At 60.6% G+C, this 25575-nt stretch overlaps 2 protein-coding genes across 2 annotated transcripts in view; one reads left to right on the top strand and one right to left on the bottom strand.

The window, feature by feature from the left end:
• The window catches only part of ADAMTSL2 (ADAMTS like 2), a 43751-nt gene extending 38956 nt beyond the window's left edge, over window positions 1-4795 (top strand). Inside the window, exons 18-19 of the mRNA XM_066255810.1 lie at window positions 2156-2300; window positions 3250-4795. Coding sequence (XP_066111907.1) covers window positions 2156-2300; window positions 3250-3368 — 264 coding nt within the window. The 3' untranslated portion in view covers window positions 3369-4795. The remainder of the gene's footprint in view (window positions 1-2155; window positions 2301-3249) is intronic.
• A 248-nt stretch (window positions 4796-5043) lies between these two features.
• The window catches only part of FAM163B (family with sequence similarity 163 member B), a 30536-nt gene continuing 10004 nt past the window's right edge, over window positions 5044-25575 (bottom strand). The window contains exons 2-3 of the mRNA XM_066255798.1: window positions 7386-7501; window positions 5044-6817 (exon numbers count right to left, since the gene is read on the bottom strand). Of these exons, the coding sequence (XP_066111895.1) occupies window positions 6416-6817; window positions 7386-7478 (495 nt within the window). The 5' untranslated portion in view covers window positions 7479-7501 and the 3' untranslated portion in view covers window positions 5044-6415. The remainder of the gene's footprint in view (window positions 6818-7385; window positions 7502-25575) is intronic.

The raw sequence follows: 25575 nt of genomic DNA, 5'->3' as shown, positions 1-25575 counted from the left end.
TCTTTTTTTTCTTTTCTTTTTTTTTTTTTTTGTATTTTTCTGAAGCTGGAAACGGAGAGAGACAGTCAGACAGACTCCCGCATGCGCCCAACCGGGATCCACCTGGCACGCCCACCAGGGGGCGACGCTCTGCCCATCAGGGGGCGATGCTCTGCCCCTCCGGGGCGCCGCTCTGCTGCGACCAGAGCCACTCCAGCACCTGGGGCAGAGGCCAAGGAGCCATCCTCAGCGCCTGGGCCATCTTTGCTCCAATGGAGCCTTGGCTGCAGGAGGGGAAGAGAGAGACAGAGAGGAAGGAGGGGGGAGGGGTGGAGAAGCAGATGGGCGCTTCTCCTGTGTGCCCTGGCCGGGAATCGAACCCAGGACTTCCACACGCCAGGCCGACGCTCTACCACTGAACCAACCGGCCAGGGCCACCATACGCTTTCAAGAAGAGCAAGTGGGGTGCCTCGTCCGAGTGGTCTCTGAGCATCCCTGGGGGCGGGTTGAGTACAGGGAACACAGCCCGGTGTCCCGTGCCTCTGGCCCCAGGGTTCCTCACTGGCCAACTCTGGATACTAAAGAATGACACTCTGTCACGTGGGACTGGAAGGCCGGGACAGTCATGGTGACATTTCACAGTGTGTCTCAGATACCCCCAGCTGAGGCTTCCATGGTCTTGGTCCCCTGACGGGTAGATGCCATATCCCTAAACTTAAGCGTTCAAGGTGAAGCTTCTTAGTGTGAGATGGGGGATGAGTCTGAGGTCCTGTGAGGGCTGCCCCCCTTCAGAGTGGGAGGGGCCGGGGCCTCCACCCCTTCCCCACCCTGCTCAGGCCCAGGGTTCTCAGTGGAGAGACTTTGGGTGGCGTCTGGGCTCACACCCAGCCCTAGACGGGACCTCGGCTGGCCCTACAGCACATAGGCCTGCTTGCTCAAGACCCAGATATTTACGTGTGTCCTTCTCCCCAGGGAGAAGGAGAAGGATTGGAGGGGAGGAGAGGGACTTTCCTCAGAGGCATCGGCCAGGGGACCAGGGAGGTCTAGTGGCTACGGAGACAGGGACACATGGGGGGGGGTTGAGGGTCCCCTCCAGGAATGGCTGAGCTCGGCTGGGAGGCGAGGGTGGGAAGGCTGGACCAGGGCTCGGGGTCCCAGGAGCCATGCAGAACCTGCACCTTGGCAAGAACATCCAGAGATGGGCGGGGCCAGGACCTCCCAGGTGCAGGAGGGAGGCGGGCTGTGAGGGAGGGGACAGAGACAGCGTGGGCACCCTGGAGGGGTGTGCCAGTATCCCCCTGCTGAGGGTGAAGGGGTGAGCACATGGACGGACGGTGGGTGTGGGAGGCTCAGTGAGTTTGTTCCTCTAGCTGCTTCATCAGCTCCCCAGGGACAGAGGAGTCGGGGCCAGGGCACGCCCAGAGACTCCTGGGGGCATCCACCCAAGGCTGACTGTCCTCTGTGCTCGGTGCCGGGCCAGGCTCTCCCCGCTCCCAGACTGGACCAGCCCCCAAGCTGGGAGCTGGCATGGCAGGTGGGGGGACCACCCTCCCTGCTAAGCCTCATTCTCCTCTGCAAACGAGGCTGGAGGGTGCACCACAGGAACTGAGGGCCCAGGTCCCAGACGGGCCGGGTGACAGGGGGTCAGTTACACGGGGAGAGGGAGAGGAGGAGGGAGTCACCGTCTGTAGGCTGTTGGCAGGGGGATGGTGGGGTAACTGGGGTCAGCAGCTGTCCCTGGTGTTCTGGGTCGCTCAGCGGGGTTTTCCGAGGGCAACATCTGGATAGTGAGCCGCGGTGGTGGAGGGGTGTGGGGGTGGCTTTGCAAGGCCCATTTAATTAGCCCACAGCAAGCACAGTGTTTCCCTGGAGTGGGAAGCCAGCTCTCCCTCGGCCCTCGTGCCCCCCCCCCCGTGTCCAGGACATCAGAAGGCCCAGGAAGGCCAGGAGGGATAGTTGAGAGAGGAAGGACTCAGCCCCCGCCTGTGCAGACAGGGAAACCGAGGAAGCAGTGGGTGGGGCTGAGCGTCCGTCTCCCGACGGCCTGCCAGACAGACAGACAGACAGCGCTCTTTCCTGCCCTTGTCACCTCGAGCCCTCCTGTGCCCGTGTCAGCGGAGACGCCGCTGCCTGGCGAGGTGGCCGGGGTTCCCCATGCCCGCTCTCCCCCCACCAGTGCACCAAGACCTGCGGGGTGGGCGTGCGGATGCGGGACGTGAAGTGCTACCAGGGAACTGACATCGTCCGCGGCTGCGACCCACTGGTGAAGCCCGTCGGCAGACAGGCCTGTGACCTGCAGCCCTGCCCCACGGAACCCCCAGGTGAGCAGGGGGAGGCTGGGGGGGGGCGGGGGCTTCCCGAGGAGCTGTGGGCAGAGCAGGGGCTGAGGATGTGCAGGAATCAGCCGGGGAACCAGGCGGGTGAGCAGCTTAGAGACAGGGCACGTTGGGGGAGCGAGGTTTCCCTCTGGAACGGCTGAGCCAGGCTGGAGTGGAGGGGCGGGGCGTGAGGCGGGGCGGGGCGTGAGGAGGGGAGGGGCGGGGCGTGAGGAGGGGCGGGGCGTGAGGAGGGGCAGGGAGGGGCGTGAGGAGGGGAGGGGCGGGGCGTGAGGAGGGGCTGGGAGGGCAGGAAGGGCAGCAGGCGAGGCTGAGCTGGTGCTCAGGGTCGCCAGGAACCATGTGGGGATGGGAACCTGCGCCTTGGAAAGAGCATCAGCCTCAGAAGAGGGGCGGGCACCAGTGGAGCAGGGAGGGGGGCCCAGGAGAGCCTGGGCAGCCCAGTGCTGGGCACACGGGTGGCAAGTGACCGAGCCACATCTCTGGCTCGAGCATCTGGAAGACAGATGAGTGCTGGGCTTCAGGTGGGGGGCACTGGGCAAGTGAGGAGCTCTGCTTTGAAGCTATTGAGGGGAGGTGTCACACGTGGGCTTCCTAGGACACTTTGGGGGGGTGAGATCAGTGGCTCCCCTGAATCCTAGCCCCTTCCCTGTGCACAGGTCACACCACTTGTGGGGATCCGTGACATCCCTGGGGAGGGGAGGGGGTGGCAGCGGGGTGGCAGAGAAGCACAGCCCGAGGGACTGACTGCCCCTAAATTGGAGCAGGCACGCGTGAGCCACCTGACCCCCGGGTGCTCCGCCACCCCGGGCCACCCCTGTGCAGATCTCACTCCTTCAGCTGAGGGAGAGATTGGTGGGGAGGGCTGGGGTTGGGAGAGGTGGAGCGGAGGGCCTGTCCTGATGCCCTGTGCCCCACCATGTCCCTCCCCCAGATGACAGCTGCCAGGACCAGCCGGGCACCAACTGTGCCCTGGCCATCAAGGTGAACCTGTGCGGCCACTGGTACTACAGTAAGGCATGCTGCCGGTCCTGCAGGCCCCCCCACTCCTAGGCCTGGCCACTGGTACTACAGTAAGGCATGCTGCCGGTCCTGCAGGCCCCCCCACTCCGAGGCCTGGCCGCCGCCGCCCTGAGAGACTGAGCACCCCGCCTCTGGGGCTGCCGCCGCTTCTGGGGTCCCCCACGCACGGACACCCTTCCTGCAGGGCACCCGGGCTGTGCAGGTGTGACGCTGAGCCTCTGCTCTCCCGCCGGGAGGAGAGCCCGGAGCGCCTGTTGGCCTCCCCAGACAGAGCCGCTGCCCCTGCCGCGGACGGTTGTTCTTCAGAGTCTGAGGATGGTGTGTCTGCGGTTCCGACACCCCAGCACCCAGCCCAGCACCCGGCTGCCCACGGGGGGCCCGGGGCCCAGAGCCCAGAGGAGGAGGTGACCAGCCCTCCTGCTCCCTGAGCCCCCTCCTTGCTCTGGGCGGATGGACTGTCTGCTCAGCCCGGGCAGGTCCGCTCTGCCTTCAGGGCCGGGGGTAGAGAGGGGGGCAGGGCCGGCAGGAAGCCGCAGGTGCCTGAGGGATCCTGGTCCTGTGGAGCTGTACCCTTCCTGGGGGGGAAGGGACGTTCTCTCCTCGCCCAGCGCCCCTACACGAAGCTCGCGCACCGAGGGACCCACCGCACTTTACGGCCGGGGAGAGGCACTCTTTCTCACGGTTTCCCTGTCATGTTGTCCCGGTCAGTACTCCTCTGTATGTTAATAAAGTGGTCGTATTTATGGTGGCAGCATGGGCTCTCAGGGCCTCTGGCTGGCGGTGGGGGTGGGGGTGGGGGGCTTTGAGAGCCAGAGTGGCTGGCCGGGCTGCGGTGGCTCTCTGAGGAAGGACAGAAGGTGACAGAGTGGGGACCCGGCCAGCAGGGGTGTTCAGCATCAGGACTCAGATGCTGGAGTCAGAATGGAGCCGTATTCTTGGGCCTGGTGATGGTGGACACCTGGGGGTGGGAGACCGGGGGTGCAAGGAGGGTCCTAATAAAACACGGGGGCCTGGGAGAGCCAGGAGACCCAGCCCAGGGGATAACCGCTCTCGAGGAGCTGAGTTTAGGCCAGGGCCCCCCCGTCTTTGAAGACGGACAAAGTCACCCGGAGAAACTCGAAAGTGAATGTGGCTTGTTGTGCCCACCCGTCTGGGGGGCAGAGCCCCGACTCCACGGGCTGGAACAGGAGAAGGCCGGCTTCACCTGGCCACTGGGCTGTGTGCAGCCCTTCCAGAAAGTTCCACGGAGGGGTTGGAGCTGCCTGGAACCCCGGGCCAACTGCGGACAGTGGACAGCGGCGTGGTGTGCTGAAGACGCATTTATTGGCTTTCCGCTTTTCCCAGGGAGCACGCAGCTCCCCGCCACACAGCTGCGCGAGCACTCGTGGATGGTGCGTGTTTTCACTCTAAGAATCTACACAGAGGGCAGAGACCAGCAAAGGAAATAGGAGAACGGAACAGAACAGCCCCAGGAAGTGCCCCCCCCCGCCCTCGCCCCCCCACCCCCCAAGCTAATGCATCAGAAACAAATTTGTGGGGTTCCACAAAGAAAGGGGGGGGTGTGAGTAGGGGCTCTGGGAAGCTCTGGGATGGACTCCGATAGCATGACCGAACTGAGGCAGGGTGAGGAAGGAAGAGAAGGCAAAAAAATAAGGGATGCTAAAAAGAGTGAAGTCCTTGCTAAGTCCGCACACGTCCAGTCCAGCCGTCTCAACGGATCGGCCCCTTCCAATACGAGCAGCTTGGACTGCCCGTGGCTCAGGGACGGTCACTGCCCTCATGGGTTTGTCTCGTAGTCAGGTGGGTGGCTGGGGTGGGGGGGCAGTGGTTGTCCATCTTCCTGGGAAGATGGGGGCTACCCTACCCTGGGGTTTCAGAGACAGAGCCCCTGGAGAAGACGGGGTGGGCAGCCATGCTTTGAAAGAGGAAGCTCCGCCTCTGTGGGTGGAGCTGTGTTCCCCACTGGCCGGTGCCCCTGGGTCTGGGGCATTTCTACAGGGTGGCCATTGGGTATGGTTCCCCCAGCTGGAGAGAGGGAGCCCGGGGAGCCCCCCCCCCCGCTGGAGCTTGGTGGAGAGTAGTGGGCTCAGTTGAGGTCTTCGCACAGAGCAGGGCAGGGGGGGGGGCGGGGCCTTCCTGGATCCCAGAGCCCCCTGAGAAACAGGTGCCCAGGAGAGACGGGTCTGTCCGCCCCCCTCCCCCCGGACCAGAGCTTTGAAGAAGGGCTCCCTGAGGCTGACGCCCAGGGATGGGACGGCCTGTCTCAGGTCTACGGGGGAGTTAGTGGGTCTTTTATGGCTCTGTCCACTCTACCACGCCAGGTCTGAGCAACGGGCTGTATGTTTCCACGGGGACACTCCCAAAGCAGGCGGCTGGGACACGGCCTCTTCTCCCTCTTTCACCAGACAGCCAGCGAGGACTGTGCGTCCCCCAGGCCCGGCGCCCCTGAAACTCCCCCTTCTAGGGGTGTGGTACTACACAGAGGCTCCCTCAGCCTGGGTCTCAGCCACCTGAAGCCAGGGGTGTGGGGGCAGGGGGTGGGGGCAGGAGAGACAAAGCCCCCCCCCCATTCTGGTTGGAGGGATAAGAAGAGTGTGTCTGAAATCGCCAGGGAAACCGGCTGCTGAGCCCCACGCATCAGCGTGCCGACCCCTTCCTTGACTAGGTGGGTAGACTGAGGCCGAGGGAAGGGACTGACAGGGCCGGCCAGGCGGTCGGAGGTGGCCACGCTAGCCAGGCTGAGCTGGAGGCCGCTGCCCGCCACACCTGTGCTGACCGGCAGGCAGCGTGGGCGTCCGGAGCCCCGCCCCCCTCCACGCGCCTCACCTGGGCCGCATCTCGCCTGCCTCCCTTCCCGCCCCTAACCCTGGCCCTGCCTGCCTTCACCGGCCTTATCCCCGCAGTGCGCCCCGGAGCTCCCCGAGGGCGGGGCCCCATGGTGACAGGGACGCCAGGGGGGCCGGCAGACCGAGCCCAGGTGTGGGTCTGGGGCCGGGCGGGCAGGCTGTGGGGACGCCCCCATGGTCTCGGGACCTGCAGGGCGGGCCGGGGGGCGGGGGAGGCAGGGGGCGGGCCGCTCAGACGTCAGTGCTGACGCTCCGGCTCCGGGAGAAGGCCTCCCGCATGGCCGAGAGGCGGCTGGGGTTGAGGGCCTGCAGGCCCCCGAAGGGCTCGGCCGGCAGCTGCAGGTCCTCCTGGCTGACGGCCCGGTAGGCCACACGCTCCCCGCCGTTGCGCACGCCCTCGTCCTCGGGCTCCTGCAGGAAGAAGGTGGGCGGCTCGTAGTGGGAGCAGCTGCGGCAGAGGGCGCGGGCCTGCGGAGACCGCTGGCCGAAGGAGGTGGAGGCGGCCGGGTAGAGCGCCGGCCCGTTGGTCAGCAGCAGGTTGCGGTTGGAGTGCAGCGGGGGCAGGCCGGAGTGCACGGCGAAGTCAGGCTCCTCCTCGTCCTCCTCGGACTCCTCCTTCTTGCAGCAGTAGTACTGTGGGCAGAGGGCGGGTGACCCTGGCTCCCCACACACAGGAGGCGCGGGGCCAGGGTGGGCTGGGCGCTGACCCCGCTCCCTACCACCCACACTTACGGGCAGCTCGCTCAGGCCGGGCACCCTGCTAAGCGCCCTACAGGGAGGGCTGGCCCATTTCATTTCATCAGCACTGGCTGACGGAGGCAGGTGCCATCCCCAGCAGCACTGTGCCAGTGGGGAAACCGAGGCACGAGGGGTCAGGCGGCTCGGCCTCAGCCTAGTCCATGGGCACGGGGTCACGTGGCTTCCCCTCCTCCTTCAGAAACATGTCTCCCGCCCCCCGCCCCAGACTGCCCTGGACTATGAGTGGGGAAGGGAGAGCAGGCCCAGGTTCTCACCGCTGCCCTCCCCTTGACGGCTCTGTGTCATTGGCTAGGTCCCTTACCCTCTCTGAGCCTCAGTGTCCGGGAAGCCCTGGGCCAGGACCGTCTGATTTGCACTTTGTTGAAGACCTGACTATCCCCCCCACTTCCTGGGCCCCAGCCTTGCGGGGCCCCCCCGCCGCCCCTCCCCCGGCCCCTGGTACCTGCAGCCGGCAGTAGCACAGAACCGCGATTATACACAGCAGAATCACAGTCGCCAAAATGCCCCCAGTGATGACCACTGTCCCGGCTGTCATCCGCCCCCTTCTCCATCAACAGCCTGCAACACACACACATGCCCACGTCACTTCCTCATTGCAAAAGTCACCTGTTTAAGATGACAAGGTTCGGGACACACGCAGAAAGGGCCGGGGGGGGGGGGAGGGAACATTGCCTGACCAGGCGGTGGTGCAGTGGATAGAGCGTCGGACTGGGACGCAGAGAACCCGGGTTTGAATCCCCGAGGTCGCCGACGTGAGCGCGGGCTCATCCGGCGCGAGCGTGGGATCATAGACATGACCCCACGGTCGCTGGCTTGAGTCCAAGGCCACTGGCTTGAGCAAGGGGTCACTCGCTCTGCTGTAGCCCCCTAGTCAAGGCACATATGAGAAAGCAATCAATGAACAGCTAAGGAGCCACAACAAAGAATTGATGCTTCTCATCTCTCTCCCTTCCTGTCTGTCCCTCTCTCTCTCTCTCTCTCTGTCACGCACACACAAAAAGAAAGGGGGACATCAAATACCACAGCCCAGGGCATGCACACGGGAGGCCGGAGGCGGTTGGCCCTCTGCCTCCCTCTCCCAGCCCAGGTCCCACCTCTGTGAGGGATGATCTGAAGCACACACCACCCTGGCTCTTGGGGTTTGGGATGATTCGTGGACATGTGTTTCAGAGCTCGGTGTGGCGCCCTCTCAGGGGATGGCACCCTTCCAGCCTGGCTCTACCAGCTCATGCATTTTAAAATTTACCCCAAACGCAGCCCGGACGATCAGAGGGTTTTGTAACCTGCTTTTTTTTTTTTTTTTTTTTACCCAGACAAGATCATCCTTATTTTTTTCATATCATTAAATCAAATTTCCTCCTGTGACGTAACCTCCAACCTATTCCACTGTGTAACATATCTGATCCCTCTTCTTTACAATTCTTCATTGCGATGAAATGCACATACCACCCGACTTGCCAGCCTAGCCAGTTTTAGGTGTATTCAGCTCAGGTGCAGACCGTCTCCAGAACCTCCTCCTCTTTCCAAACCAAATCAATTCCTCTTTGATGTCGAGGCGGGTTGCATTAAAAAAAAATTAGCTTAAGCCTATTTTTTAAAAATGGATGTTAGTGAGAGAGAGAGACGGGAACATTACTCTCTCTCTACACATGCCCTGATTGGGGATCGAACTGGTGACCTCTGTGCTGTAGGACACGGCTCTAACCAGCTGAGCTATCCAGCCGGGGCTAAGCCTAAGTTTTAAAAAAACGTTCTTTTGTAGCTAAGTAATTGGAGTCACCTGACTTACAGAACCGACTTCGAATACTTTTCCAGGGGAAATCCGCAGAAGTGGGTGGGCTTTCTAGGCCTAGAGACACGCCCTTCGTCAACTCGTCGTCCTGGCAGGCATCACCCAAACATTTTCTAGCCGGGAGACCATAAGCCCGCTCTCAGAATACAAGTCTCCTCACTTTGGAAACACTTGCTGAGGTTGGAGGCGTAAATGAAGAAGTTACCAATGTTAACAGCTGTTTGAAGTTACCAATGTTAACGACCCGCTTCTAAAACTCCGGGAATGATTAGCAACTGCCTCCCACAACCCAGCAGGAGCTGGCTTCCACGCACCCTGACTCAGTTTCCCTTCCTTTGATTTTCATTGCGGGTGGGGGGGAGGAGGCCCAGAGCATATCTGTTAACTCATAAAGACTTCAGGTGCTAAATCTGACAGATGGGGACTTCAAAACCAAACCACACCCAGTCTGTGGGTAGCTTTCCGCCTGTGGGTCATCTCCACAATGACTTTTCACGGCCGGATCGTTCAAACCGGGATCAGTTTTGCGGTCGGCTCTCTGGACTGGAGGGAAGTCCAGTTCCCTTCGCCCTCCGCCCCCTCCCCGGCCGACCACGTTGCTTAGAGAAGAAACTGGGTCCTTGCTCTCACAGAATTTCCCACGTACTGGAGAGCAAGGCTGGGTTTCCTCGCCAGCCGTGCAGCCTGTTCCTCCTTTGCTGTTTTGTCTCGGAGTGGGCTTCCTACTGAATCACTTTCAGGACCCCAGGGGGACCGCTGTCCCTCTTGTCGCGGTGCTGAGACGAAGGAGTGGGTCCCGCCCCTGTCCCCCGAATCCTTCCGTTATCAAGTTCCCCGGCAGCCTCCCCGTAACACTTTTGGGGTCATGACCCAGATCCATGATTTTCACGAGGGGCCGTGAATAGGCTTTTCACATTTCTTCTGCATTTATTAGCTCGGTCTTCTCTTGAGAACGTTCCCTATCACCTAAGCTAAGATTGGTTACCCTAAAATACAGTCCGCGGCGGAGAGAACTGGGCGCTCCGTTCTTCTTAACTTACCCATGTTCAGAGTAAGTGGACGCCCCATGGGCTGTCCCCATGGGTTTGGTCGCATCGCTGTGATCTCCTGCTTTTCAGACACAGGCCGTGTTCCAATTCACCGCCCTCCTCATCCTTTCCGAGGCTCAAAGAATCCCACCAGGACCCTGGGTTGGAGGCCCTTCCAAGTCGGCTGCTATGTCGTTCTGATGTGACCCTCATGAATCCCGGAGGGCGTTTTGCTTTGGGGCCCAGGATGTCCTAGCTTGTTTTGCCCCAGACCTGGGGACCTGTGGCTATTCTGTGGTCACCCTAGGCCTGTCAGGGGGAAGGGGTTTGTAGAGCACATGGTCTGGCCACCAGGGGTGCTCACTGCTCCTGGCTTTCCCCCGGTTCTAGGCTTTTTCAGAGACCAGAGCTGATGGATTTTTTTTTTTATTTTTGGAAGAGAAAAATAACACACGAGTTATACTGCTATTTCCACTTCAAATGAGAGGTGACAGGGTGTTCACTTATTAAAGTGTGATGTCTCCATGACTTTCACAGTAACAACCTCCTTTCTGGATAACATACACTTTATCACGTATTTGTGTTTTCCCATTACATGTAATAATTAAAAATAACATGACTAGTGTTTTTCAGTAACACGTCTGCTGAATGGACTTTGCTATTTATTGGCTTTTTTTTTTTTTTTTTGAGGTTCTTATCCATATCCCCTTAGGGATGGATAGTAACAATTTCAAAATCACTGGCAACAATTCTTAGGATGGTGTTCCCACCAACTTAATACCTACTCCTGTTCTTTTTGTTCCAGTTGGTGTTATCTTTTTAAAACCTGGCGTGGCCCTGGCCGGTTGGCTCAGTGGTAGAGCGTCGGCCTGGCATGCGGGGGACCCGGGTTTGATTCCCGGCCAGGGCACATAGGAGAAGCGCCCATTTGCTTCTCCACCCCCCCCCTCCTTCCTCTCTGTCTCTCTCTTCCCCTCCCGCAGCCAAGGCTCCATTGGAGCAAAGATGGCCCGGGCGCTGGGGATGGCTCCTTGGCCTCTGCCCCAGGCGCTAGAGTGGCTCTGGTCGTAACAGAGCGACGCCCCGGAGGGGCAGAGCATCGCCCTCTGGTGGGCAGAGCGTCGCCCCTGGTGGGCATGCCGGGTGGATCCCGGTCGGGCGCATGCGGGAGTCTGTCTGACTGTCTCTCCCTGTTTCCAGCTTCAGAAAAATACAAAAAAAAAAAAAAAAAAACATATATATATATATATATAAAACCTGGTGTGATGGTGATTGCCAGCCGTAGAGAACACACGTGTTCGATTCCAAGGTCCAGAGCCTTGACCAGGTGCATTCAGAGCGAGGTGTGGCTGCTGCCCCGGCCCCTCCCCCGCTCAGCCCCACGCATCATTTCCTTGATTCTGAGTTGGTCCTTCCACTGTTCCTTTCTAAAAATATAGGAAAATGCATATTTCCTGCCCCCTTTTAAGCAGAAGTGACATTCCATAGAAACTCTTTTCTGCATGTCCCTTGCTTCACCTGGGGGGGGGGTCTGTCCCCAGCGCGACATTTCCCCGGATGCTCGGATCTCCCGGGACCCTGCAGAACCGCGACAGAACCCACCTGCCCCTTTCCCAGCTGCGTTGTGTGGAGGCTCCGCCCCCCGCGCCCCCGCGGCCCCCCCAGCGCCGGGCTAGGCCCCGCGGGAGGGCAGCCACGTGACTTCCCACTTTTTTGCAATCACAGGAATGTGCAGTGAAGAGCGTTGTGGTGTGCGCACGTTTCTACAGTTTTTGATAAACCCTGCCAAAGACTTGCTGGAATTTGGGCCGACTCTTTCCTCTTCCAGGAATGCATGAGAAGCACTGACAGACGGGGGGGTTTTCCTTCGGACACTCGAGGTCTGGGCGGTCGGTGGGTGGTGGGTCGGGAGGGAGGAAGCTGGGTGTGGGGGGCCGCTGGGAAGGTGTGTGGGAGGCCGGGGGTGGGGTGGGTGCTGGCTGCTGCAGACCCAGCTGCCAGGGTCAGGTGTCCAGGTGGAGGGGGACCCAGGCGTGTGTTGATGTGGAGGGTGTTGCCCGGGCAATGAACGCTGTGTATCCCAGGCAAAGCTGGGTCAGGAACCCAGACCGACAGACAGACAGAAAGACAGATCCAGACAGGACCCAGAGCGATTAGAGAAGGAGACACAGACTCACAGACAGCTCCAAATCCAGACAGAGGTGCAGACAGGCAGATCCAGACAGCCCGAGCGACAGGGCCCGCATCAGAGAGACACTGTGCAGGCCACACAGACAGAGCCTGGGAGCCGGGGACCCCGCATTCCTGGGCGCCCTGCCGGCCCCGCTGACCTGCCTGGGCCCCCGGGGCGGCTGAAGCCAGCTGGCCCGCCAGCCCCGCCGAGGGTGCAGGCCACCCCGGGGCCCAATCCAGGGAGCTGGGGGTGCAGAAGGGGCGGCCGGCGGGGGGACACGGGGAGGGCGCCAGGCCTGCTGTCAGAGGCCTGTCGCGCTCATCACGGAGGCGAGGCCCAGCAGAGGAGGCGGCCGGCGGCGGAGTGCAGGCCCAGTCCCTGCCCCTCCCTCCGCGTGGGGCTCACCTCGGCCTTACCCTGCTGGGGGCCAGAGAGCAGGCCGCAGAATGACCCCCAGGGACCCCTCCCTAGTCTTCACGGCAGCCTCTGGGGGCAGAATAGGCACACGGACCCCGACTTTGTAGGTGAGAGGATGAGGCTCGGAGAACGACAGGGCCTCTCCCAGTGGTCCCGTTAAACCTGGTCCCCCGCCAGGGCGGGCTGGTCACTGTGCCTCATTCTGCACACGCCCCACCTCCGCCACAGGGAACCCAGGGCCCCCAGGCTCAGATGGCATCAGCGTCCCAGCCCCCCATTGCAAACGTACCAGGCAGGTCCCCCTCTCCGAGACCCCCCACACCAACGTCGCACGGTGTGGGTCCCACTTTTTAAGATGAGCTAACTGAGACACAAGAGGGGACATACCCTGATCCCAGCCTCAGTGTTGCACGGTTGGGGTCAAGGCCACACATGCTGTTAGCATCATGTCTCAGAGCAGGGATGTGTCCTCCCATCCCCAACTGCTGTGTGTCCCATGCCCTGTAGCCCATGTAGGGGCACACCACTGCAGCTGATGGGTTTCGGGGTGCCAGCCCAGCACCCCCCCATGTGTCCTGTCCCTGAGACACGTGCCTGGCAGTCACCTCTGTACCCCCTGCTGCTGCCTGCCTGGCCACGGCTTCCTGAGGGTGGGGTGGACATGTAGCCCATGCTGGGAAGTGGCATTGGGTCCATCCCTGCTGGTCACTTGACCTCAGGTGGAGACATGAGTGCTCAGGCTCCAGCCGGCCAGCGCCACACTTTCAGCCACAGGTGTGGAGGGCCAGTGGATCTAGGGCCAGCAGAGCCTCGAGTCCCCTCTAGGAAGGACACAGGTGCCCTGAGAAAGCCAGGCTGTCTGCGGCCCTGACTCACGCGATTCCAATTCCCTCCCCAAATCGGCAGAGTGACTCTGAATATGTCACCTTGAGTGCGTTTCTGCTATTTACACCCAAAAAGATAATTATGGCTCCCCCTTTGTCGATGAGGGCCCTCCGCTGAGCTGGGCAGATAGCAGAGGGCACACAGGGACCCGAGCCTGAGCTGGGAGGTACAGCGCCTCCCCCAGCACCTCAGCTGGACCCCAGGAGCCAGTGGCTCTGCCTCCGGGCAGCTGTAAGAACAGGGCTCCTCTGAGCCACAGCCCCCTTCGCTTTAGGAAAACAGAGAAAGCATCAAGGATTTCACCAGAGCCGGGGCTGCGGTGCTCCAACTGCTTCTGTGAACATTGTGACCCTGTGTCAAGGTCCCCGAGGGCTCCGGGGAGTGGCCAGGCTGGCCACAGAGCCTTCTTCCTGGGTCTGAGATATGGCCGGCCCCTCGCCCCTGGCTCTGGGGCAGGGGGTTTCCAGCAGCAGGCGGCTTGGCGATGGGACAGGGAGGGTGCCGTCAGCAGCCACGGCCGGCTCTGACACCCGGGCCCCATCCAGCGGGAGCCACTGTCTCAGCCTCACACTGCCCCTCCGTGCAAGTCAAGGGGCAGCAATGTCCGCTATCGGCGCCAGTCCCGGCCCAGGGCCCGGCCAGCAGACGCTCGTACCCCAGCCTGACATCAGCCCACGGTTAACTCCACACAGCCCCTGACGGCAACATGGCTCTCTGGGCCCCACTTTCCTGCCACCCCACCTCCAGGATGCCCTTCCCTCTGCCTTGCCCTCAGGGCCCAGAACATGCCCTTTCCTTCAGGAAGGCTTCCTGGATTTACTTAACACATCACAGAATCTCAAAGTGCCAGTGCTGGAGGAACCGTGTCTCACAGCTCTGCTGCAGGGCCAGGTGGCAGGCCGAGGCCAGTGCAGGGGGCGGGGGTGCTGGGTCATTTGTGACTTCAAATAGACAGCGGGTGGACAAACAGTGGCCAGAGGTCCCTCTCCCCAAGTCCCACACCTTGCTGCCCTCGGGGGACCTTTCAGATCCTCTGTGCCCAGGGACTCCGCCCAGTTAGACACCGAGGCGCCAGTTCTAAAGGGCTGCTGTCTTGCCTAAGAGGACAGACAGGTGGGGGAACATCCTACCACACACTCTCTGGTCACCCTGGGGCGGAGGCCCCTCTCTGAGCCTCAGTTTCCTTATCCGTCACATGGGTCTGGCAGGGTTTAGACAGCCGATTCCCGCCAGCTCGGGACTTGAAGGATCTCGGTTTGCGTCTTGAACCAGCCCCTCCTGCGAAGGCTCCGGATGACGGAGATGCGTGTTGAAGTGTGAGGATCACGGGTGTCAAAAGCTGCTGATCCACGGACCAGGCGGTGGTGCAGTGGATAGAGCGTTGGACTGGGATGCGGAGGACCCAGGTTCAAGACCCCGAGGTCGCCAGCTTGAGCGCGGGCTCATCTGGTTTGAGCAAAGCTCACCAGCTTGGACCCAAGGTCGCTGGCTCGAGCAAGGGGTCACTCGGTCTGCTGAAGGTCCGCAATCAAGGCACATATGAGAAAGCAATCAGTGAACAACTAAGGTGTTTGCAACAAAAGCTGCTGATACAAAGCCATCAGCAGAGATGGTGGCCCCAGCAGGGGCAGGGCAGGGCCACACAGACGGGATGCACGCTTGCCCGGGGAGCTCCGAGGGAGGCAGGGCTGACCCAGTGAGTGACAGGGGGTCCCAAGGACCAATGGAACAAAAAGGGCTTTGAGACTCAGAGCTGGGGAGGGCAATTCGGCATTGGGAGGGGGGCTTCCTGGAGCTTCGGTGGGGGGGGGGGAGGACTACCTGACGAGGCAGCTTCTGAGCCATCCAGAAAGGACGGCTGTGGGACTAGCCGGGCCGGGAGGGGGCAGGGAGGGCTGTGGGAAGAGGGACAGCACAGGCAAAGGCTGGGAGGCAGAAAATCGCAGGCAGGCAGGCCCCAGTGACAGCCCGGTGGAGGTGCCTGCCACACTGCCCAGCCAAGACAATTTGGCAGGTGTCTCGCTGAATTGCTAATGTGCCCCCCGGGACCATAAACAGTTTTAAAGCTTTATAAATGGCTTTGCCTCCCTGTCCTCATAAGGACCTGGGGCGTGAGACAGGGCCCCTCTGTCTGTGAAGACCCCACCCCGACCCCTGGAGTCTGTGAAGGGGCCGGGTAGGCAACTGTCCCCTTGTGATGGAGCGCTGCGTCTCCTGGGCGGGGCAGCCAGCCCCTTTCCCAGCTCCGGCTGTCTGCTGAGCCAGGAGGACCCAATGGGGTGGTGCTGGGGGCGGGGAGCAGGAAGCACCTGGCAGCAGAGCCAGACGCCAGCCCGTCCAACCTCCACCTGCCTCCCCCGCGGATCCCCCTCCCCTGGCGGAAGACCCGGCATGGCTGCCATCTGGACCATGGGTCCTTCCTGCACGTCCTGTCAGACTCCATGTTTTCCTGGTCCTCTGGCTCTGTCCACCCCTCCCTACCTTGACGACCTCAAGGAGGGAGTGTCTCCACAGCTCACTGTCCCCCCCTCCCCCCCTCCACAGTGCCTGGCTCCGTGCAGGGGGCCCAGCAATGCTTGACTGCGGCTCTGTCTGCCACGTGCACTGGAGATGCCCAGGGGGAAGCCAAGCCCTGCACCCCACCCTCCTGTGCGCTGGCTGGGCCTCCAGCTCACCTCACCCTGCGGCTTCCGAACCCGCCGGCCCCAGCACGCGGGGCTCCTGGTAACACGCAGCCGCTCGGGCCTCCGTGGGTCTGAGTGGGGCCCCGAAATCCGCTTGCTTAACGAGCAGCCCTGCCAACTAAGTGGCGACGGCACTGCTCATTGCCAGGTGGGGAAACTGAGGCTGGGGGCAGAGGGCTGGCCCTCGCTGATCTCTGTCAGCCAGGCTGGCCACCTCCCTCCCTGCCAGGCCTCCCCCATCCTGCGTCTCATCGAGAGCTTACGGACAGACGGCCAGACGGCCGGCACGCCTCTTCCTCCACCACAAACACATCCGTCTGGTTCTGAGCGCTCCCGCTACCTGGAAGCCCGAGGCCCCGCTGTCCGCGGGAGCGAGGGCCGCGGAGTTCCTGTCTAGACCTGCTTCCACATTTGTTCCTCATTTCACGCTCCGCGGGGCTCCCAGACTCCGGCGCTCAGTAATAAATACAGGGGAGGTGCTCGGCCGCAGCGCAGCTGGTCCCGATGCTACCCAGAGCCGGGCCGGGGGGCAGGGTAGCAGGAGTGGGCCCCGGGGACCGGGTGTCCGCCTCCAGGTTCATCCTCAGCCCGGCTTGACTCGGCCCTGGGAGCCCAGTGCCCCTCAGAACTGCCGGCTGACCAGGTGCCCAGGAGTCGGGGACGGTGAGCCAGTCCTGTGCCCTCCTCCTTTCTGTTCTGAGGCCAGAGAATGCGCTCTGAGCAGGGGGATCAGTGCCGCTGGGCAGAGCAGCGGGGCTGGGGAGCTGGTGATTAGAAAATGCCCGGGACGCCCTGGGCTGGCCCGCATCGTGGCGTGGACGCCTTGAGGACCTGTTTCACATTTCCGGGGCCATGCCATTCTGCTGTTGGACTCCCGGGTGTCCAGAAGCTCCCCCCAGGCCCCCGGGGTCCGCGCCATGAGAGCAGGGCCTCTTCGCCTGTCTGCCGCTCACTCTCGGTTCCGGTGTGCACCCCAGAGCAGGGCACGCAGTGGGTGCCTGGCACGCACTGGGAATGGACGAACCACGGGGTCCTTCGAGCTCTTGGGGAAGGGATATCATTTCAAGCTGGACTCAGGCCATGCCGCGGAGCAGGGTGGGTGGGAGGCTGAGGCGTGATCGGGAGCGGCAGGCCCCTCCTCTCTGGTTCAACATCCAGGTTAACGAGCCCAGCGGCAGCTACTGTCCGGTGCCGGGTACGTCTGCTGCATCTGTCTCGTTTTACCCAACTTCCCCAGGGTGGTATGACATGACTTTCCCCTGGAGAGACAGGCAGCTACCTGCTGGGCCACACCCACACTCCCCGGCCACGTGGGAGGCAGGGCGCGCATGCGCGCACACACACACACACACACAGACACACACAAGAACACGTGCACACACACAGACACACAGACACACACACATGAGTGCGTGCGCGCACACACACAGACACACACACGAGCACGAGTGCGCGCGCACACACACACAGACACACACGCACACACACACAGACACACACGAGCGCGCACACACACAGACACACACACGAGTGCGCGCGCACACACACAGACACACACGAGCGCGTACACACACACAGACACACACACGAGCACGAGTGCGCGCGCACACACACACAGACACACACACGAGCGTGCGCACACAGACACACACACGAGCGCGCGCACACACAGACACACACACGAGCGCACGCGTGCGCACACACACAGACACACACGAGCGCGCGCACACACAGACACACACACGAGCGCGTACACACACACAGACACACACGAGCGCGCGCACACACAGACACACACACACGAGCGCGCGCGCACACACACAGACACACGAGCGCGTACGCACACACACAGACACACACACGAGCGCGTACACACACAGACACACACGAGCGCGCACACACAGACACACACACGAGCGCGTACACACACACAGACACACACACGAGCGCGTACACACACACAGACACACACGAGCGTGCGCGCACACACACAGACACACACGAGCGCGCGCACACACACACAGACACACACACGAGCGCGTACACACACAGACACACACGAGCGCGCGCACACACACAGACACACACACGAGCGCGTACACACACAGACACACACGAGCGCACGCACACACAGACACACACACGAGCGCGTACACACACACAGACACACACATGAGCGCGTACACACACACACAGACACACACGAGCGCGTACACACACAGACACACACGAGCGCGCGCACACAGACACACACACGAGCGCGTACACACACACAGACACACACGAGCGCGTACACACACACAGACACACACACGAGCGCGTACACACACACAGACACACACGAGCGCGCGCGCACACACACAGACACACACGAGCGCGCGCACACACACATACACACGAGTGCGCGCACACACACACAGACACACACACGAGCGCACGCGCGCACACACACAGACACACACGAGCGCACACACACACAGACACACACAGATACACACGAGCGTGCGCACACACACACAGACACACACACGAGCGCGTACACACACACACAGACACACACACGAGCGCGTACACACACAGACACACACGAGCGCGCGCACACACAGACACACACACGAGCGCGTACACACACACAGACACACACACGAGCGCGTACACACACACACAGACACACACACGAGCGCGTACACACACAGACACACACGAGCGCGCGCACACACAGACACACACACGAGCGCGCGCACACACACACAGACACACACACGAGCGCGTACACACACAGACACACACGAGCGCGCGCACACACAGACACACACACGAGCGCGTACACACACACAGACACACACGAGCGCGTACACACACACACAGACACACACACGAGCGCGTACACACACACAGACACACACGAGCGCGCGCGCACACACACAGACACACACGAGCGCACACACACACAGACACACACAGATACACACGAGCGTGCGCACACACACACACAGACACACACACGAGCGTGCGCACACACGTCTCTGCACAATGGCCCACCCCCATACTCTAGGGGTAAACTGAAACTGATAGAGTGAGACAACCCGCCCAGCACCGAGACTCGCCTGGATGGCAGCTCGGCCTCTGTGTCCCCGCCAGTCCGTCGTGGTTGGGCTGGGGCCGAGGGCCACGGCACGGTGGGCTGGGAGGAGAGGGGTCAGGGCGGACGCCAGGGCCTGGGTGGCCGGAAGGCCCTATCTAGACCACGGCCAGGAAACAGGAAGGGGCAGGGGTTGGACCCCGGCTGGGCTGGCCCGAAGGCTCAGCTCTCCTACTGGCCAGGGGAGGAAGGCACCCCTAGCTGAGTGGCCTTCCTGCACCTTCTGGCATGGTCCCCAGACGGTCACTGTCCTCGACCGCAGGAACCTTCGGGAAGGCGGAGAGTGGCCGGAGGAAACCCCTCCCAGCTTCTGTCAAGAAGCTGTTGCAAAGCCACCTGGCGTCGTACTGGTCCCCTGGGGCAGCAGCAGCAGCGGGGAGGGCCCTAGGCAGGCCAGTGGGGGCCTGGCCCACGGGGCCCCTTTGGGAGGCAGGCTGCCAGGCTGTTCACAGCCTTTGGAACCTGCTTCAACAGTACAGCCTGAGCCTGACCAGGCGGTGACGCAGTGGATGGAGCGTTGGACTGGGATGCGAAGGACCCAGGTTCGAGACCCCGAAGTCGCCGGCTTGAGCGCAGGCTCATCTGGTTTGAGCAAGGCTCACCAGCTTGAGGCCAAGGTCACTGGCTTGAGCAAGGGGTCACTCAGTCTGCTGGAGTCCCTCCACCCCGGTCAAGGCACATATGAGAAAGCAATCAATGAAAAACTAAGGTGCTGAAACAAAGAATTGATGTTTCTCATCTCTCTCCCTTCCTGTCTGTCTATCCCTATCTGTCCCTCTCTCTGTCACAAAAAAACAAACAAAATAACAACAATACATTGCAGCCTGAGTTGTCACTGCCACTGTGAGGCCTACATCCCCCAGCTCCGCTCACTGGCCCGTCCACCCAGAGCAGCGGCTACGTGGGGTGCAGTGAGGCTCGTGATCAAACCAGCTGGATTCCCGGGGAGCTGGAGGCGGGCTTGGTGTAGGGGGAAGGCTGGGAGCACGCTGCTGCCCCCTCACTGTGCACATGGGTCGCTGTGCCCCCCGGGAGAAGAGGCTCACCCAGGGTGACCCCAGATCTCTGCCCCAAAGTAAGGCCTGGGCATGAACCAGCAACCCTGCACTCCTCCATGGGCCCCAAGGTGGTGGAGGTTGGAGGTGGGGGTGGAAAGAGGGGGAGACAGGAGGAGAACAAGGAACCCAGTTTCTGGATGCTGAGTTCCCAGGGTCTGGCCCGGGGGGGCCCCCAGTAGCCGTCAGCCCTCTCCCGTCTGACCTCCTCGTGGTCTGCAAGAAGTGTGCACATCTGTGCAGAAGCTCACGGTTCACGCCCGTCTTTCTGGTCATCTCTCTTTTTTTTTTTTTTTTCTTTTCTGAAGCTGGAAACGGGGAGAGACAGTCAGACAGACTCCCGCATGTGCCCGACCGGGATCCACCTGGCACGCCCACCAGGGGGCATCGCTCTGCTGCGACCAGAGCCACTCTAGCGCCTGGGGCAGAGGCCAAGGAGCCATCCCCAGCGCCCGGGCCATCTTTGCTCCAATGGAGCCTTGGCTGCGGGAGGGGAAGAGAGAGACAGAGAGGAAGGAGGGGGGTGTGTGGAGAAGCAGATGGGCACTTCTCCTATGTGCCCTGGCCGGGAATCGAACCCGGGTCCCCCGCACGCCAGGCCGACGCTCTACTGCTGAGCCAACCGGCCAGGGCCTCTGGTCATCTCTTTACTGACGCTGGTGACTCCAATGTAGCCGAGAAGCTCGCTCTATACACGGAGGCTGCCTGGCCAACTCCAGGACCTGGGTAGGCTTCCTGCCCCGCCTTCCTGCCCTCTTGCCCCACGGGGACCCCCGAACCAAGCTCTGGACAGGCCACTGCCTCCCTGAGACACCCTGAGTGGCTCCCGAGTGCCTCACTCTAGTAATAACCACATCGTCCTGTCCTGAGCCCCACGTCTGTGCTGGGTGGGGTGCAACACCCCTCACTGACATCTTCAGTCCCTAGGAGAGCCTGCTGTACCCGGGATGCGAGGACAGCACCCCAAAGCCGACGTGTTTTCCCGCCCCCAGCTTGCCTGTCGGCGGGAGGGGCAGGCTGCACTGGCCTCCCTGGCCCCAGCAGACCGTGAGCCCCGTGAAGCCCAGTACCCGGCTTGCCTTTGTGTAGTCCTCCCGCCACCAGAGGACAGTCCAGTGAAGGACACAGACGGGGTTCCACACGGGGGGGGGGGCCGGTTAAATGGAGTTGGGATTAATTTGAAAAGCCTGCACTCCACAGGTCCTGAGCGTGGAAAAGGAAGAGAGAGAGAGGTCTTTTCTCCCTGGTCCCCACCTCCTACCCCTGTCTGCCCCTCAGTGTTTCCTGGATAGCTTGGGGGGGGGGCGGGGTAGGCACAGTGCTGCCGGCTAGGCCAGTGTGAGGACCCTGCAGCCGGGACGCACCCTTCAGGAACTTTCCAGGGCCATGGTCCACAAGCAACATGGAGGGTGGGGCGTGAGACCCCCGGGTGAGCCCTAGCTCAGCTGCGCAGAGAGCTGGCTTTTTCTCTCCCTTAAAAAGAACAATGTGCAGAAGCTGGGTTTTCAAAGACCTTTCTGCTGCTGGACTTAAACTTTTTCTTTTCGACGCCCTCTCCCGAGAACCGCGTGCGGCTCCCGGTCCGGGTTCAGGGCTTGGAAGGTGCAGGGGAGGGTGCGGTGGGCCAGGATCCGCGGGGGCCACGAAGCTCCGTTTCTTAAACCCACACGGCGTCCCAGCGCGGAGCTAAGGGTACTGCGGTCAGGAGTCGCCTGACCTCACTGGCCACTCCGTGCAGGCGCCGGGAGGGTCCTCACCCAAAGACAAAGAAACTGGGGCCCTGAGAGGGAGGTGCATCTAGGTCTGGCCTCGAGGGGGGGAGCACAGCTGGGATCCGACCCCAGGCCTTCGCCCATCACCGTGGTTCACACCCCCAAGGTCACGGCCACCCTCACGACATTCAGCAAAAACCCTCGTGGCCTCTGAGCCCGGCAGAGAGAAGCACACAGAGGATCGGGGGACCGAGGAGGACGCCCGTCCCAGGTGATGCAAGGCCCAGTGGCCAGCGCAGGGCTGGACTCCTGACCCCTTGGGGGCTCGGCTGCCCAGGGTGGGAGAGAGAGGGCTTTCGGGACAAGGCCATCCCCACACCGCAGCCCCTGGGCACCCAGCTCGGGGCGCTCAGTGAGAGCCTCTAAGGAGATGAACGGTGGACTGCACAAGGTGGGGTGGGGTGGGGTCTGGAGGGTTGGGGAGGGGGCATTTCTATGTGCATACTAACAGGTCTGATTTTAATTATTTTTAACAGAACAAGGGCACTTCATGGAGACAGTGCCGCGGTGTATTTGCAGTTTCATGCAGAGCCATGGTTCTACCCAGCACCCCCTACCCCCACAGCCCATCCACTGTCCCTCCAGATGGTGGCAGACACTGAGCACGGTCGAGGCCACAAACACCTGGTGTTCAGGGCCCTCCGCGCTTGTCCATGACTCACTGTTCCAGTCTTGCATTTACTATCTCTGCAATGATCGTTAAACAGGTCTGGCCAAGAGGTTTATTCCTGGCCCTTCCAACCAAACTTGGCCTTGATTTTTGCCTCTGAGCCTTGGCTGGTGACATTTCACGAACCTTGAGCTCTCTTCTAGCCCTGCGTATTGAAATCCCTGGCTATCACCTGGCATGCTCCTTGAGCAAGCCTTTCCTGACCCCCGGGCCCTGGACACAGCTCTTTCCTCTGGGGTCTAGTAGCGTTCACTGTCTGTACTATGTACTTGGCACTTACAGTTTATCAACAGTTCAACAGCAAATATTCGCTGAGCTTCCACAACGTCCCAGTTTCTGCTCTGGACCCCTGCCTTGGCAGTTTTCAGTCCTGGGGGTGAACACCGATGGGGCGTAAGGGAGGAGCTTACAGGGTGCTCACGGGGGGGGGGTGTGGCAGCCAGGGAGGCAGTCCTGAGAGAATGACCTGGACGTTGAGACCTGAGAGACGAGTAGGGAACAATGGGAAAGAACAGCATTGTGCAAAGAGACATCATGTGCAAAGGCCCCGAGGCAGGCAGAGCACAGTGGGCTCCAGGAGCTGCAGCATAAGAGCAGGAGAAAGAAAGGGCACAGGGGGAGGTTGGTGAGACTTGGCTGCACAGCAGGGTCAGGCTGCACCTGAACAGTCTTCACGGAGCCCTGGTCCTCGTCTGCCTACCTTTTACGGCATGCTGCCCCTTCCTCCCCGGAATGCTTCCCAGATCAGTCGCCCTCACGTGTCCATGTGCAGCGGGTCTACCTGAGGTCAGAGAACGAGCCCCTGGAGAAGACTCTAGGGAGCAACGCTCAGAGCTCACACCAGTCCAGGACAGTCCGTGCTCCCACCTGTTGGGAAGCAGAGCGCTGTGACCCCCGGAGCCCCAGGAGGAGGACTCTGCAGATGGCCCTCGTGTTCCGAACAAAGCACAACAGCTGGAGCTGAAAGAATGAAACTGTTTCCCATGATAACCGTGTCCCAGAACAAAGACCACAGATATGTATGAGGGTCTAGCCAGCACCCAGCAGGTGAAAGTCACCATGTCTGGCACCCAGACTAAGTTACCTGGCATGCCAAGGAGCTGAAACATACAATCCTGAACGAAGAGAAAAGTTAAGCAACTGAAACTAACCTGGAAATGGCACAAAGGGCACAGTTAGGAGACAAGGACATCAATGTAGTGGTAACTGTTGCCTACATGTTTTTTCCTCAAGACACTAGAGGAAAAAAATTGGACACATTAAGGAGAAACATCGAAGATGTGAAAAAGAACCAAACTAAATTTCTAGAGACAAAAATAAGCTACTGGCCCTGGCCAGTTGGCTCAGCAGTAGAGCTGGCATGTGGAAGTCCTAGGTTCGATTCCCGGTCAGGGCACAAAGGAGAAGCCACCATCTGCTTCTCCACCCCTTCTCCTTTCCATTCTCTCTCTCTCTTTCTTCTCCTCCCACAGCCATAGCTTGACTGATTTGAGCATGTCGGTCCCAGGTACTGAAGATGGTTCCAACAAGCCTCTGCCTCAGGCACTAAAAATAGCTCAGTTGTGAGCATCAGGCCCAGACAGGGGTTGCTTGGTGGATCCCAGCAGGGGACACATGTGGGAGTCTGTCTCTGTATCTCCCCTCCTCTCACTTAAGAAAAAAAAAGTAAGCAACAATGTCTAAGATGAAATACACTGGATAGAATTAATATCAGATCAGCTATCGTAGAGGAAAGGATAAATGAATTTAAAGACAGCAATAGAAACAACTTAAAAGGAAACAGAGCAAAAAGACACAACATAAGTAAACAGAACTTCAATGACATGAAGGAAACTTCAAGTGGGACCTAATATACATGTGACTGGGACCCCCAAAGGGAGGCAGGGAATGCAGAAAAATGCTAAGAAGAAATACTGGCTGAAAATTCTCCAGATTGGATGAAAACTACAGACCCACAGATCCAAAAATCATGAACACACACACACACACACAAAATGAAGGAAATGCCACCAAGAAACATTCTAATAAATTTGTTTAAAACCAGTAATAAGAGAAAATCTTCAAAACAGGACAAAGGGTCTCACAACATGCAGAGGAACCAAGACGAGAATTACTGCAGACTTAGCACTGGAAACAATGAAAGCCAGGAGGCAGTGGGCAGTGTCCTCAAAGTACTGGGAGGAGGGGGGAGCATCAACCTAGAATTTTCTATCCAGCAAAAAAACCGTCTTTGCAAACTTTAGATAAGATAAAGAGTAGCATTAGTGCTCTCTCCCTTCTGGGCTGTGAAGTCTGGGAGGGCAGGGCCCACAGCTCAGCGCCTCGACCGGTATACTGTCTGGGCCCATTGTTGCGGCACATTCCTCTTTTCTCATTGGGTTTGGGTCCGACCCGAGAAGTGGGTTGGGGAGCCGTGTGGTAACTGCTCTGCTCATGGAAGACAGAGGGGAGGCCCAAGTTGAGGAGACAGTGGCCATTTAGGGGGATCTCCCCGCTGGGCACCCCGGCCCTGAAGAGTGGACACAGGGCACCTGACGGCTTTGCACCTGTCTTTCTCCTCCCCTACCTCCACAGGAGTGTGAGAGCCAAAGAGAAATCTATGCAAGGCTTTAAAAAAACAACACACCCGAAAAAATACATAGACTCTAGCTAGTCACAAGGTAACAGGCAGTTTCCATGGCTACAGCTGGAAGCTGCGTGTGCTGAGGTGAAGAGATGGGCTCTACTTAACTCAACAGATGAGGGCACTTGAACAATTTATGCCCAGGAACCAGGGGCCTGGCTGCTGGACTGGACGGAGGGAGGAAGGGAAGGAGGAAGGGAGGGAAAGAGGAAGGGAGAGAGAGAGGGTAGGAGGGAGGGAAGGAGGAAGGGAGGGAGGAAAGAGGGAAGGGGGAAGAGGGGAGGGAGGAAAGGAAGGAGGGAGAGAGGGAGGGAGGGAGGGAGGGAAGGAGGGAGGGAGGAAGGGAGAGAGGGAAGGAGGGAGGGAAAGAGGAAGGGAGGGAGGGAGAGAT

This window comes from Saccopteryx bilineata, chromosome 2, assembly GCF_036850765.1.
Source record: "Saccopteryx bilineata isolate mSacBil1 chromosome 2, mSacBil1_pri_phased_curated, whole genome shotgun sequence".
Lineage (NCBI taxonomy): Eukaryota > Metazoa > Chordata > Mammalia > Chiroptera > Emballonuridae > Saccopteryx > Saccopteryx bilineata.
The sequence above is the reverse complement of the archived record's forward strand: the minus strand, read 5'-3'. Positions and strand labels throughout refer to the sequence as shown.